The sequence below is a fragment of the Babylonia areolata genome, chromosome 11 (genome assembly GCF_041734735.1).
Source record: "Babylonia areolata isolate BAREFJ2019XMU chromosome 11, ASM4173473v1, whole genome shotgun sequence".
NCBI lineage: Eukaryota > Metazoa > Mollusca > Gastropoda > Neogastropoda > Buccinidae > Babylonia > Babylonia areolata.
In genome coordinates this window covers 89,344-102,879 of record NC_134886.1, presented here as the reverse complement: position 1 = coordinate 102,879, position 13,536 = coordinate 89,344, and the positions used below count along the sequence as shown (strand labels likewise).

The window sequence follows — 13,536 nt, the reverse complement described above, 5'->3', positions numbered from 1 at the left end:
GGAACTGCTCAGTGTAGTGTGTGCTGTATGTTGCTTGAAGATGGAACTGCTCAGTGTAGTGTGTGCTGTGTGTTGCTTGAAGATGGAACTGCTCAGTGTAGTGCGTGCTGTGTGTTGCTTGAAGATGGAACTGCTTAGTGTAGTGTGTGCTGTGTGTTGCTTGAAGATAGAACTGCTTAGTGTAGTGTGTGCTGTGTGTTGCTTGATGATGGAACTGTGCTGTGTGTTGCTTGATGATGGAACTGCTCAGTGTAGTGTGTGCTGTATGTTGCTTGATGATGGAACTGTGCTGTGTGTTGCTTGATGATGGAACTGCTCAGTGTAGTGTGTGCTGTATGTTGCTTGAAGATAGAACTGCTCAGTATAGTGTGTGCTGTGTGTTGCTTGAAGATGGAACTGTGCTGTGTGTTGCTTGAAGATGGAACTGCTCAGTGTAGTGTGTGCTGTGTGTTGCTTGAAGATGGAACTGTGCTGTGTGTTGCTTGATGATGGAACTGCTCAGTGTAGTGTGTGCTGTATGTTGCTTGAAGATGGAACTGCTCAGTGTAGTGTGTGCTGTATGTTGCTTGAAGATGGAACTGTGCTGTGTGTTGCTTGAAGATGGAACTGCTCAGTGTAGTGTGTGCTGTGTGTTGCTTGAAGATGGAACTGTGCTGTGTGTTGCTTGAAGATGGAACTGCTCAGTGTAGTGCGTGCTGTGTGTTGCTTGAAGATGGAACTGCTTAATGCAGTGTGTGCTGTGTGTTGCTTGAAGATAGAACTGCTTAATGCAGTGTGTGCTGTGTGTTGCTTGAAGATGGAACTGCTTAGTGTAGTGTGTGCTGTGTGTTGCTTGAAGATGGAACTGCTCAGTGTAGTGTGTGCTGTGTGTTGCTTGAAGATGGAACTCCTTAATGCAGTGTGTGCTGTGTGTTGCTTGAAGATAGAACTGCTTAGTGTAGTGTGTCCTGTGTGTTGCTTGAAGATGGAACTGCTTAATGCAGTGTGTGCTGTGTGTTGCTTGAAGATGGAACTGCTTAATGCAGTGTGTGCTGTGTGTTACTTGAAGATAGAACTGCTCAGTGTAGTGTGTGCTGTGTGTTACTTGAAGATAGAACTGCTCAGTGTATGTGTGCTGTGTGTTGCTTGAAGATGGAACTGCCCAGTGTAGTGTGTGGTGTGTGTTGCTTGAAGATGGAACTGCTCAGTGTAGTGCGTGCTGTGTGTTGCTTGAGGATGGAACTGTGCTGTGTGTTGCTTGAAGATAGAACTGCTTAGTGTAGTGTGTGCTGTGTGTTGCTTGAAGATGGAACTGCTCAGTGTAGTGCGTGCTGTGTGTTGCTTGAAGATGGAACTGCTTAATGCAGTGTGTGCTGTGTGTTGCTTGAAGATGGAACTGCTTAATGTAGTGTGTGCTGTGTGTTGCTTGAAGATGGAACTGCTCAGTGTAGTGTGTGCTGTGTGTTGCTTGAAGATGGAACTGCCCAGTGTAGTGTGTGCTGTGTGTTGCTTGAAGATGGAACTGTGCTGTGTGTTGCTTGAAGATGGAACTGTGCTGTGTGTTGCTTGAAGATGGAACTGCTTAGTGTAGTGTGTGCTGTGTGTTGCTTGAAGATAGAACTGCTTAGTGTAGTGTGTGCTGTGTGTTGCTTGATGATGGAACTGCTCAGTGTAGTGTGTGCTGTATGTTGCTTGAAGATGGAACTGCTCAGTGTAGTGTGTGCTGTGTGTTGCTTGAAGATGGAACTGCTCAGTGTAGTGCGTGCTGTGTGTTGCTTGAAGATGGAACTGCTTAGTGTAGTGTGTGCTGTGTGTTGCTTGAAGATAGAACTGCTTAGTGTAGTGTGTGCTGTGTGTTGCTTGATGATGGAACTGTGCTGTGTGTTGCTTGATGATGGAACTGCTCAGTGTAGTGTGTGCTGTATGTTGCTTGATGATGGAACTGTGCTGTGTGTTGCTTGATGATGGAACTGCTCAGTGTAGTGTGTGCTGTATGTTGCTTGAAGATAGAACTGCTCAGTATAGTGTGTGCTGTGTGTTGCTTGAAGATGGAACTGTGCTGTGTGTTGCTTGAAGATGGAACTGCTCAGTGTAGTGTGTGCTGTGTGTTGCTTGAAGATGGAACTGTGCTGTGTGTTGCTTGATGATGGAACTGCTCAGTGTAGTGTGTGCTGTATGTTGCTTGAAGATAGAACTGCTCAGTGTAGTGTGTGCTGTGTGTTGCTTGAAGATGGAACTGTGCTGTGTGTTGCTTGAAGATGGAACTGCTCAGTGTAGTGCGTGCTGTGTGTTGCTTGAAGATGGAACTGTGCTGTGTGTTGCTTGAAGATGGAACTGCTCAGTGTAGTGTGTGCTGTGTGTTGCTTGAAGATGGAACTGCTCAGTGTAGTGCGTGCTGTGTGTTGCTTGAAGATGGAACTGCTTAATGCAGTGTGTGCTGTGTGTTGCTTGAAGATAGAACTGCTCAGTGTAGTGTGTGCTTTGTGTTGCTTGAAGATGGAACTGCTCAGTGTAGTGCGTGCTGTGTGTTGCTTGAAGATGGAACTGCTCAGTGTAGTGCGTGCTGTGTGTTGCTTGAAGATGGAACTGCTTAATGCAGTGTGTGCTGTGTGTTGCTTGAAGATGGAACTGCTTAATGCAGTGTGTGCTGTGTGTTACTTGAAGATAGAACTGCTTAGAGTAGTGCGTGCTGTGTGTTGCTTGAAGATGGAACTGCTTAGTGTAGTGTGTGCTGTGTGTTGCTTGAAGATAGAACTGCTTAGTGTAGTGTGTGCTGTGTGTTGCTTGAAGATGGAACTGCTTAATGCAGTGTGTGCTGTGTGTTGCTTGAAGATAGAACTGCTTAGTGTAGTGCGTGCTGTGTGTTGCTTGAAGATGGAACTGCTCAGTGTAGTGTGTGCTGTGTGTTGCTTGAAGATGGAACTGCTTAGTGTAGTGTGTGCTGTGTGTTGCTTGAAGATGGAACTGCTCAGTGTAGTGTGTGCTGTGTGTTGCTTGAAGATGGAACTGCTCAGTGTAGTGTGTGCTGTATGTTGCTTGAAGATGGAACTGCTCAGTGTAGTGTGTGCTGTATGTTGCTTGAAGATGGAACTGTGCTGTGTGTTGCTTGATGATGGAACTGCTCAGTGTAGTGTGTGCTGTATGTTGCTTGAAGATGGAACTGTGCTGTGTGTTGCTTGAAGATGGAACTGCTCAGTGTAGTGTGTGCTGTGTGTTGCTTGAAGATGGAACTGCTTAACGTAGTGTGTGCTGTGTGTTGCTTGAAGATGGAACTGCCCATTGTTGTGTGTGCTGTGTGTTGCTTGAAGATGGAACTGCTTAATGCAGTGTGTGCTGTGTGTTGCTTGAAGATGGAACTGCTTAATGCAGTGTGTGCTGTGTGTTGCTTGAAGATGGAACTGCTCAGTGTAGTGCGTGCTGTGTGTTGCTTGAAGATGGAACTGCTTAATGCAGTGTGTGCTGTGTGTTGCTTGAAGATGGAACTGCTTAATGTAGTGTGTGCTGTGTGTTGCTTGAAGATGGAACTGCTTAATGCAGTGTGTGCTGTGTGTTACTTGAAGATGGAACTGCTCAGTGTAGTGTGTGCTGTGTGTTGCTTGAAGATGGAACTGTTCAGTGTAGTGTGTGCTGTGTGTTGCTTGAAGATGGAACTGTGCTGTGTGTTGCTTGAAGATGGAACTGCTCAGTGTAGTGCGTGCTGTGTGTTGCTTGAAGATAGAACTGCTTAATGTAGTGTGTGCTGTGTGTTGCTTGAAGATAGAACTGCTTAGTGTAGTGCGTGCAGCTTAGTTCTGCTGAAGTCTGCGTAGTGCTGCTATTGTAGGGCTCTATTAAACGCTTTATGTAAACCACTCCACGTGGCCCTGCTAACAGTATGAAGAGAGATTGTAGTCCTGATATTTTTCTACCCTTCTCCCTCTTTTCTCTTTTCCACTTTTTCACATGAACAAAGAGAAACAAAGATAGATACAAATAGAGAGATAGAGACATGAATAGAATGAGACGTAGACATACAAAGACAGAGAGAAACAGACAGATAGACAGAGAGAGAGAGAGACAGAGACAGACAGAAAGACAGAAAAGGGGTGTTCAAGTCTTACCAGCATGGCCTCTTTATTCCTCCTCTTCTTCTTTCTCTTGGGCTGTCTTCTGGTGTTGGTCCGCTCTGAGTGTTCCACAAAGCTGAGCCAGCTCCCTTTGGGGTCAATGGACAGCCGTGCCGGCCTCTCCTGTTGGGTGAAACACTGTTCTGTGTCATCAAGCACCACACAAACAGTGTTACTTTCTGATCAGAACATCACTTCACACACACACACACACACACACACACACACAAGAATTCGGCTGGGCAAAAAAAAAAGTTTTATACAAAGAAGCAATTTGTAAACACAAGCAAAAAAGTTAAAAACTTAACGAAAAGACGTGTATCACTCAGTTCAACCTCTCTCCTCTCCCATCATCACCCCAATTTCCGCGCCATCTCTTTCTCAGAGAGAGACAGAGAATGGGAGAGAAAGCGAGAGAGACAGAGACAAGGTAGTTCTACCGCTCTTAGACATTACCCAATGAACATAGCTCTACCGCTATGACTTAGACAATACCCAGTGAACATAGCTGTACCGCTATGACTTGGACATTACCCATTGAACATAGCTCTACCGCTATGACTTACACAATACCCAATGAACATAGCTCTACCGCTATGACTTACACAATACCCAATGAACATAGCTCTACCGCTATGACTTACACAATACCTACAGGGACATAGCTCTACCGCTATGACTTACACAATACCCAATGAACATAGCTCTACCGCTATGACTTACACAATACCCAATGAACATAGCTCTACCGCTATGACTGACATTAACTGATTGATTGACTGATTGATTGATTGATACAAATACTTATATAGCGCCTATCCTCGGTTGAAGACCAAGCTCTAAGCGCTTAGCAAACGCGGGCTCATTTGCACAACAGGCTGCCTACCCGGGTAGAGCCGACTGACGGCTGCCATTGGGCACTCATCATTCGTTTCCTGTGTCGTTCAATCAGATTTAAGACATACACACTCAAACATGTAACATTTTACGTGTATGACCGTTTTGTTGATTTACCCCACCATGTAGGCAGCCATACTCCGTTTTCAGGGGTGTGTATGGTGGGTATGTTCTTGTTTCCATAATCCACCGAACGCCGACATGGATTACAGGATCTTTAACGTGCGTATTTGATATTCTGCTTGCATATACACACGAAGGGGGTTTAGGCACTGGCAGGTCTCCACATATGTTGACCTAGGAGATCGAAAAAATCTCCACCGTTTACCCACCAGGCACCGTCACCGAGATTCGAACCCGGGACCCTCAGATTGGAAGTCCAACGCTTTAACCATTCGGCTATTACCCAGTGAACTTAGCTCAACTGTATAACTTAGCTCAACTGTATGACTTAAAGTGACCGCCAACTACTTTGGCTGTTTGGTCAAGGATCCTCTATCAGCACAGAATAAAGACAGCTTTCTGCTTGTCAGTACATCTGCTTTCTTCACGTTCTGAACGGGGGACGGTTAGTTGATTAATTCCCCTTGCAAACACACACACACACACACACACACACACACACACACAGAGATACACGCCGACAGACTCTCTCTCTCTCTCTCTCTCTCACACACACACACACACACACACACACACATGATGTTGGCTGAAAGAAAAATCACAGATGTACACTCTCCGTATCAGAACGCATTACGTGTGTGGAAGGCAGAGGCTGCCAGATTAACCAGATGAAATATGAACACTCAACGGGCGTGTTGAAAGATAATAAAGTGTTGAAGGTAATCACTCTCTGCTTCAGGTCCCACTGTTTATCTGTCTGTCTGCCTGCCTGCTTTTCTGTATGTCTATCACACAGACACAGACATAGACACACGCACACACACAACGTATCTTCATTTCTTTTATTCCTGTCTTTTTTTCTTCTCTCGTTTACTGCTCTCTCTTTCTGACCCCTCCCTTTGACCCCCCTCTCTCTGTACCCCCAACACACACACACTTCTTTCTCACCCCCCCCCCCCTCTCTCTCTCTTTCCGACCTCTACACACACTTCTTTCCCTCTCTCTTTCTGACCTCTACACACACTTCTTTCCCTCTCTCTTTCTGACCTCTACACACACTTCTTTCTCTCCCTCTCTCTTTCTGACCTCTACACACACTTCTTTCTCTCTCTCTTTCCGACCTCTACACACACTTCTTTCCCTCTCTCTTTCTGACCTCTACACACACTTCTTTCTCTCCCTCTCTCTTTCTGACCTCTACACACACTTCTTTCTCTCTCTCTTTCCGACCTCTACACACACTTCTTTCCCTCTCTCTTTCTGACCTCTACACACACTTCTTTCCCTCTCTCTTTCTGACCTCTACACACACTTCTTTCTCTCCCTCTCTCTTTCCGACCTCTACACACACTTCTTTCCCTCTCTCTTTCCGACCTCTACACACACTTCTTTCTCTCCCTCTCTCTTTCTGACTTCCACACACACACATTCTTTCTCTCTCTCTTTCTGACCTCTACACACACACTTCTTTCCCTCTCTCTTTCCGACCTCTACACACACTTCTTTCCCTCTCTCTTTCCGACCTCTACACACACTTCTTTCTCTCCCTCTCTCTTTCTGACTTCCACACACACACATTCTTTCTCTCTCTCTTTCTGACCTCTACACACACTTCTTTCTCTCTCTCTTTCTGACCTCTACACACACTTCTTTCCCTCTCTCTTTCTGACCTCTACACACACTTCTTTCTCTCTCTCTTTCTGACCTCTACACACACACTTCTTTCTCTCCCTCTCTCTATTTCTGACCTCTACACACACTTCTTTCCCTCTCTCTTTCCGACCTCTACACACACACTTCTTTCTCTCCCTCTCTCTTTCTGACTTCCACACACACACATTCTTTCCCTCTCTCTTTCTGACCTCTACACACACACTTCTTTCTCTCCCTCTCTCTTTCTGACTTCCACACACACACATTCTTTCCCTCTCTCTTTCTGACCTCTACACACACACTTCTTTCCCTCTCTCTTTCTGACCTCTACACACACACTTCTTTCTCTCCCTCTCTCTTTCTGACTTCCACACACACACATTCTTTCCCTCTCTCTTTCTGACCTCTACACACACACTTCTTTCCCTCTCTCTTTCCGACCTCTACACACACACTTCTTTCTCTCCCTCTCTCTTTCTGACCTCTACACACACTTCTTTCTCTCCCTCTCTCTTTCTGACCTCTACACACACACATTCTTTCTCTCTCTCTTTCTGACCTCTACACACACACTTCTTTCTCTCCCTCTCTCTTTCTGACCTCTACACACACACTTCTTTCTCTCTCTCTTTCTGACCTCTACACACACACATTCTTTCTCTCTCTCTTTCCGACCTCTACACACACACTTCTTTCCCTCTCTCTTTCTGACCTCTACACACACTTCTTTCTCTCCCTCTCTCTTTCTGACTTCCACACACACACATTCTTTCTCTCTCTCTTTCTGACCTCTACACACACACTTCTTTCTCTCTCTCTTTCTGACCTCTACACACACACTTCTTTCTGTCCCTCTCTCTCTTTCTGACCTCTACACACACACTTCTTTCTCTCCCTCTCTCTCTTTCTGACCTCTACACACACACTTCTTTCTCTCCCTCTCTCTTTCTGACTTCCACACACACACTTCTTTCTCTCTCTCTTTCTGACCTCTACACACACACTTCTTTCTCTCCCTCTCTCTCTTTCTGACCTCTACACACACACTTCTTTCTGTCCCTCTCTCTCTTTCTGACCTCTACACACACACTTCTTTCTCTCCCTCTCTCTCTTTCTGACCTCTACACACACACTTCTTTCTCTCCCTCTCTCTCTTTCTGACCTATACACACATTCTTTCTCTCCCTCTCTCTCTTTCTGACCTCTACACACATTCTTTCTCTCCCTCGCTCTCTTTCTGACCTCTACACATATCTGACTCTATATGTACACTGACAACACCACAAACCTCCAAGGAGATAGGGATGGAGGGATGGGGTATGTGACTATATGTACACTGACAACACTACAATAAGTGTTTATTTTATTTTTGTTGTTGAGAACACACACACACACACACACTTCTCACCCTTCTCTCTGTTTCAATGTTATATAACGCCATCTCTGTCTTTGTCTCTCTATCTCTCTCTCTCTCTCTGTTTCTCTCCATCTCTCTCAAACTCTTTACTGCTCCTACTATGGTTTAATTGGTGTTTTTGTTGTTGTTTTTTTACCACTGTCTTTGTTACATGTGCATGCCTATTCCTGTTTAATTTTTTATTGCTTGATCGTTACCTCAACATAAATCAAATTTCATGTCTAGTAATCTCTCTCTCTCTCTCTCATTTTCACACACTCTCTCACGCTCTACCCCCTCCCCCCCCCCTTCCCCTCTTAAATTTTCTGCTCTCTTTCTCCTCTACCTGTGTAGCCTTGTGAATGCCGAATTGCGATTATGTCAGCGTGATTATAGTGTGCATGCTGTATGGATGTCAAGATTCCCCCCTTTGTTCTATTTACTCATTCCCCTTCGGAGGCTAGATGAAAAACTAAGCATTGTCTTGCTTACTCTATTACACCCAGAAAATAAAATTCATTCAATTCATTTCAGTTCTTTGTCTCATCATCCCTAAAACACACATATGCGTTTCCATGACACGCGCATTTGTGGGTGAAGGAAGTTCATAATGTGGAGTTTGGATGAAGGCAAAGAGAGAAGCTCAAAATCAACAGCAGGAGAGAGAGAGAGGGAGGGGGGAGATATGGAGATAGAAAGAAGGCTGAAAGAGAAGGAGAGAGAGACAGACAGACAGAGACAGAATGTGAGAGAGATGGAGAAAGAGAGACAGAGATATAGTGATAGATCGAGAGAGAGGGGGAGAGATAGAGAGTGTGGGATAGACATAGAGAAAGAGAGAGAAAGTTAAATACAGAGAGAAAGAGCGACAGAGAAAGCGAGCGAGAGAGACGGACAGACAGACAGACCGAGACAAACAGAGAGAGAGAGAGAGACGAGACGAGACGAGACGAAACGAATTTTTATTTCACCAGGGTAGTGGAGTAAGCATAGCTGCTTCTTTACATCCAGCCCGAGAGAGAGAGAGAGAGAGAGAGAGAGAGAGAGAGAGAGAGCCGCTGACGGACCGACAGAGACACAGACATGCAGGCATACAGACAGACGGGAGTGGGGGTGGAAGTGATGGAGAGGGAAGGGCGTTCCGAACGGCTTCGTCAACAAACGTGTAAACTGTTTCCGTTCACGCCGTTTACATGGGAGAGAAATCCGAGGGCTGGAGGCCAGCTGCTGGCAGAGTGGTGTGCCTTGAATTAGGGTGAGGGCTGGGAAGGCAGGTGGCAGTGATTGTCCAATTGGACCCGGGACGCCAGCCCACCCAATTGGGGAAGGTGAATGTGTTCCTTCAGGGCCCTGTCTCCCTTCACCCTGCGCCCTCCCCCTCACAGCCCCTCCCCCCATCCCCCACCCCTACACTGTCTGTACTTTGTCCTTCATGTCTCTGTTTCCTAGACCTCCTTCACTCTGCATTCCCCACACTGTGTACCTCTGTCCTTAATGTCTCTGTTTCCTAGACCTCCTTCACTCTGCATTCCCCACACTGTGTACCTCTGTCCTTAATGTCTCTGTTTCCTTGATTGTCCTTAATGTCTCTGTTTCCCAGACCTCCTTCACTCTGCATTCCCCACACTGTGTACCTCTGTCCTTAATGTCTCTGTTTCCTTGATTGTCCTTAATGTCTCTGTTTCCTAGACCTCCTTCACTCTGCATTCCCCACACTGTGTACCTCTGTCCTTAATGTCTCTGTTTCCTTGATTGTCCTTAATGTCTCTGTTTCCTTGATTGTCCTTAATGTCTCTGTTTCCCAGACCTCCTTCATCCTGCATTCCCCACACTGTGTACCTCTGTCCTTCATGTCACTGTCTGTTTCCTAATAATAATGATTCATAATTTTTCTATGGCGTGATACCCAGCACCAATGCAGCTCAAAGCACCTTACATCATCCAGTTGACTATAAACATGCCTTAAAAAACACATCAACCGCCATCTGACAATGGAAAACATTCAGTGTGTTCATATGAATGAAAAAGCACACTTAAGAGATGAATCAGATTAGAAAAGCTATGAAGTAAATAAGGCTTAGATTAAAACAAAATGCATTTCATAGAACACACACACACACACTCTCTGTCTCTCTCTCACACGCACACGCACACACACACACACACACACACACACATATATATATATATATATATATATATATATATATATATATATGTCCCTCCATTACACACACACACACACACACACACACACACACATATACACACACTCATACACAGACACACAGACACACACACGCTGACATTAAATATCAACTGCACTAAAAACAAAATTGCATAAGCATAAAGATATTTCTTATTTTCTAACATAGAATTCTGTTCGGACATACTAACATGCCTACACACTTACACACGCGTACCAGAGCACTGTACCCTCACAATCACATGCACGCACGTGCGCACGCACGCACACACACACACACTCACACCCACACACGCCCATTAAAAATAACCAGATAGAAAAAATGCCATCACATCTAAGACCAAAACTACACAAAATACACAATGCATTAAAACAGGACTACAAAAATACTAGTACATCGATACTTATTAACATGCATACCTTGGTTTAACCGTTCCGCCCTGAACAAAAATGCTTACGGAAAAGGTAAGTCTTCAGATCTGAAAGAATGTAGATCAGAGGCATTTCGAAGAGATGAAGGTAGAGAGTTCCACACATGTTTTTCGGATTCACTCAACAGTTCTGAGTTGGTTTTCTTCATACCTATCCAACCGCTTCCAGATTGTCTTTGCTAGTAACTTTAAGTCTGATCCAGCCCTGATCTATGGTGTGCACAAAGGCTCTGTCCTGGGCCCCGTTCTGTTCGCTCTGTACACTGCTCCTCTTTCTGATGTCATTTCTGGCCATTCTGTTCTTCATCACTCTTTTGCTGATGATACTCAGCTACAAAAGTCTGCAGAACCAAACCAAGTACACAGTCTGATTCTGTCAATGCAGGGTTGTATTTTCGATGTTAAATCCTGGATGACATTCAACAAACTAAAGTTGAATGATGACAAAACTGAAGCTATGATTATTTCCTCTGCAAGAATTTCCACATCTACTTCTTTTCCTGCCTCTATTGTGGTTGGTGATACCACAGTTCAGCAAGGAACCTTGGAGTCATTCTTGACTCAAACCTCAGCATACATGCTCAGGTAGTAAATCTGATACGCATAGTCAATTGTGAACTTCGTCGCATCAACTCTATCCGTCAGTATCTTTCTGTTGAAACTACTGAAACTCTTATTTCTGCTTTTGTGCTGTCACGAATTGACTACTGTAATTCTCTTCTCATAGGCTTTTCACAAAATATTCTTCAGCGAATTCAAAAACTTCAAAACAATGCTGCCCGTCTGACTCTCAGAGTCCCACGTACTGATCACATTTTTCCTCACCTCCGCACTCTACATTGGCTCCCCATTGAGGCAAGAATTAAATACAAAGTTGCGTGTCTCTGCTATTCTGCTTTCCACTTCGCAGGACCTACTTATCTTTCTGACCTTATCGGTGTTTACACTCCCACAAGAAATCTCCGCTCTTCCTCTGACGGTTACCTTTTGAAACTTCCTCGCGTCAATACAAGAACCTATGGTGAACATTCTTTCTTCTTTGCTGCTCCTCACATCTGGAATAACATTTCTTATCATATCCGTGCATCTGATTCTATTTCTGCTTTTCGCTCATCACTAAAGACTCATTTTTTAAAAACCTATCTATAAGTAACCTCAGCCTCCTTTTCTCCAACACCACCCATGTCAGCTCACTTTGGATGTATGCAGAGTGGGAAAGGGAGAGTGTGAGTGGGTTGAGGTTTTTTGAGAAAGAGTGGCCATGAATGTTTTATGTTACTGGTAATATTTTTCTTTCATGTAAAGTGCCCTGAGCTCTTAGTGAGAAAGGGCGCTATATAAATGTACAGTATTATTATTATTATTATTATTACTTGGGGAACCTGAGCTCTGAAAGACCTATTTCCAGTACATTTCAGATTGGTCCTTGGAACTTTAAGCAGCTTTTCAGAACTGGATCTTAATGTTCTGTGCGGTTCATATGTTTCCAATACAGAGGAGAGATACAATGGAAGAGACTTGTCAAAATGTTTGAAGGCGAGTGTTGCTAACTTATAGTGAATGCGGGACTCAATCGGTTCAGCAGAGGTGCAACATGATCAGATTTCTTTTTGGCGAGAACAAGTCCTAGACCTCCTTCACCCTGCATTCCGTACACTGTGTACCTCTGTCCTTCATGTCACTGTCTGTTTCCCAGACCTCCTTCACCCTGCATTCCGTACACTGTGTACCTCTGTCCTTCATGTCACTGTCTGTTTCCCAGACCTCCTTCACCCTGCATTCCGTACACTGTGTACCTCTGTCCTTCATGTCACTGTCTGTTTCCCAGACCTCCTTCACCCTGCATTCCGTACACTGTGTACCTCTGTCCTTAATGTCTGTGTTTCCCAGACCTCCTTCATCCTGCATTCTCCACACTGTGTACCTCTGTCCTTCATGTCACTGTCTGTTTCCCAGACCTCCTTCATCCTGCATTCTCCACACTGTGTACCTCTGTCCTTCATGTCACTGTCTGTTTCCCAGACCTCCTTCATCCTGCATTCTCCACACTGTGTACCTCTGTCCTTCATGTCACTGTCTGTTTCCCAGACCTCCTTCACCCTGCATTCCCCACACTGTGTACCTCTGTCCTTCATGTCACTGTCTGTTTCCCAGACCTCCTTCACCCTGCATTCCCCACACTGTGTACCTCTGTCCTTCATGTCACTGTCTGTTTCCCAGACCTCCTTCACCCTGCATTCTCCACACTGTGTACCTCTGTCCTTAATGTCTGTGTTTCCTAGACCTCCTTCATCCTGCATTCTCCACACTGTGTACCTCTGTCCTTAATGTCTGTGTTTCACAGACCTCCTTCACCCTGCATTCTCCACACTGTGTACCTCTGTCCTTAATGTCTGTGTTTCACAGACCTCCTTCACCCTGCATTCCGTACACTGTGTACCTCTGTCCTTAATGTCTGTGTTTCACAGACCTCCTTCACCCTGCATTCCGTACACTGTGTACCTCTGTCCTTAATGTCTGTGTTTCACAGACCTCCTTCATCCTGCATTCCGTACACTGTGTACCTCTGTCCTTAATGTCTGTGTTTCACAGACCTCCTTCACCCTGCATTCCGTACACTGTGTACCTCTGTCCTTCATGTCTGTGTTTCCTAGACCTCCTTCACCCTGCATTCCGTACACTGTGTACCTCTGTCCTTCATGTCACTGTCTGTTTCCCAGACCTCCTTCACCCTGCATTCCGTAC

General features: G+C 45.0%; 1 protein-coding gene across 1 annotated transcript in view; it reads right to left on the bottom strand.

Annotated features, from left to right (window-relative positions):
* Nucleotides 1-13,536, bottom strand: part of LOC143287263 (adipolin-like) — a 96,917-nt gene that overhangs the window by 50,144 nt on the left and 33,237 nt on the right. Inside the window, exon 3 of the mRNA XM_076595210.1 lies at nt 4,080-4,208. Coding sequence (XP_076451325.1) covers nt 4,080-4,208 — 129 coding nt within the window. The remainder of the gene's footprint in view (nt 1-4,079; nt 4,209-13,536) is intronic.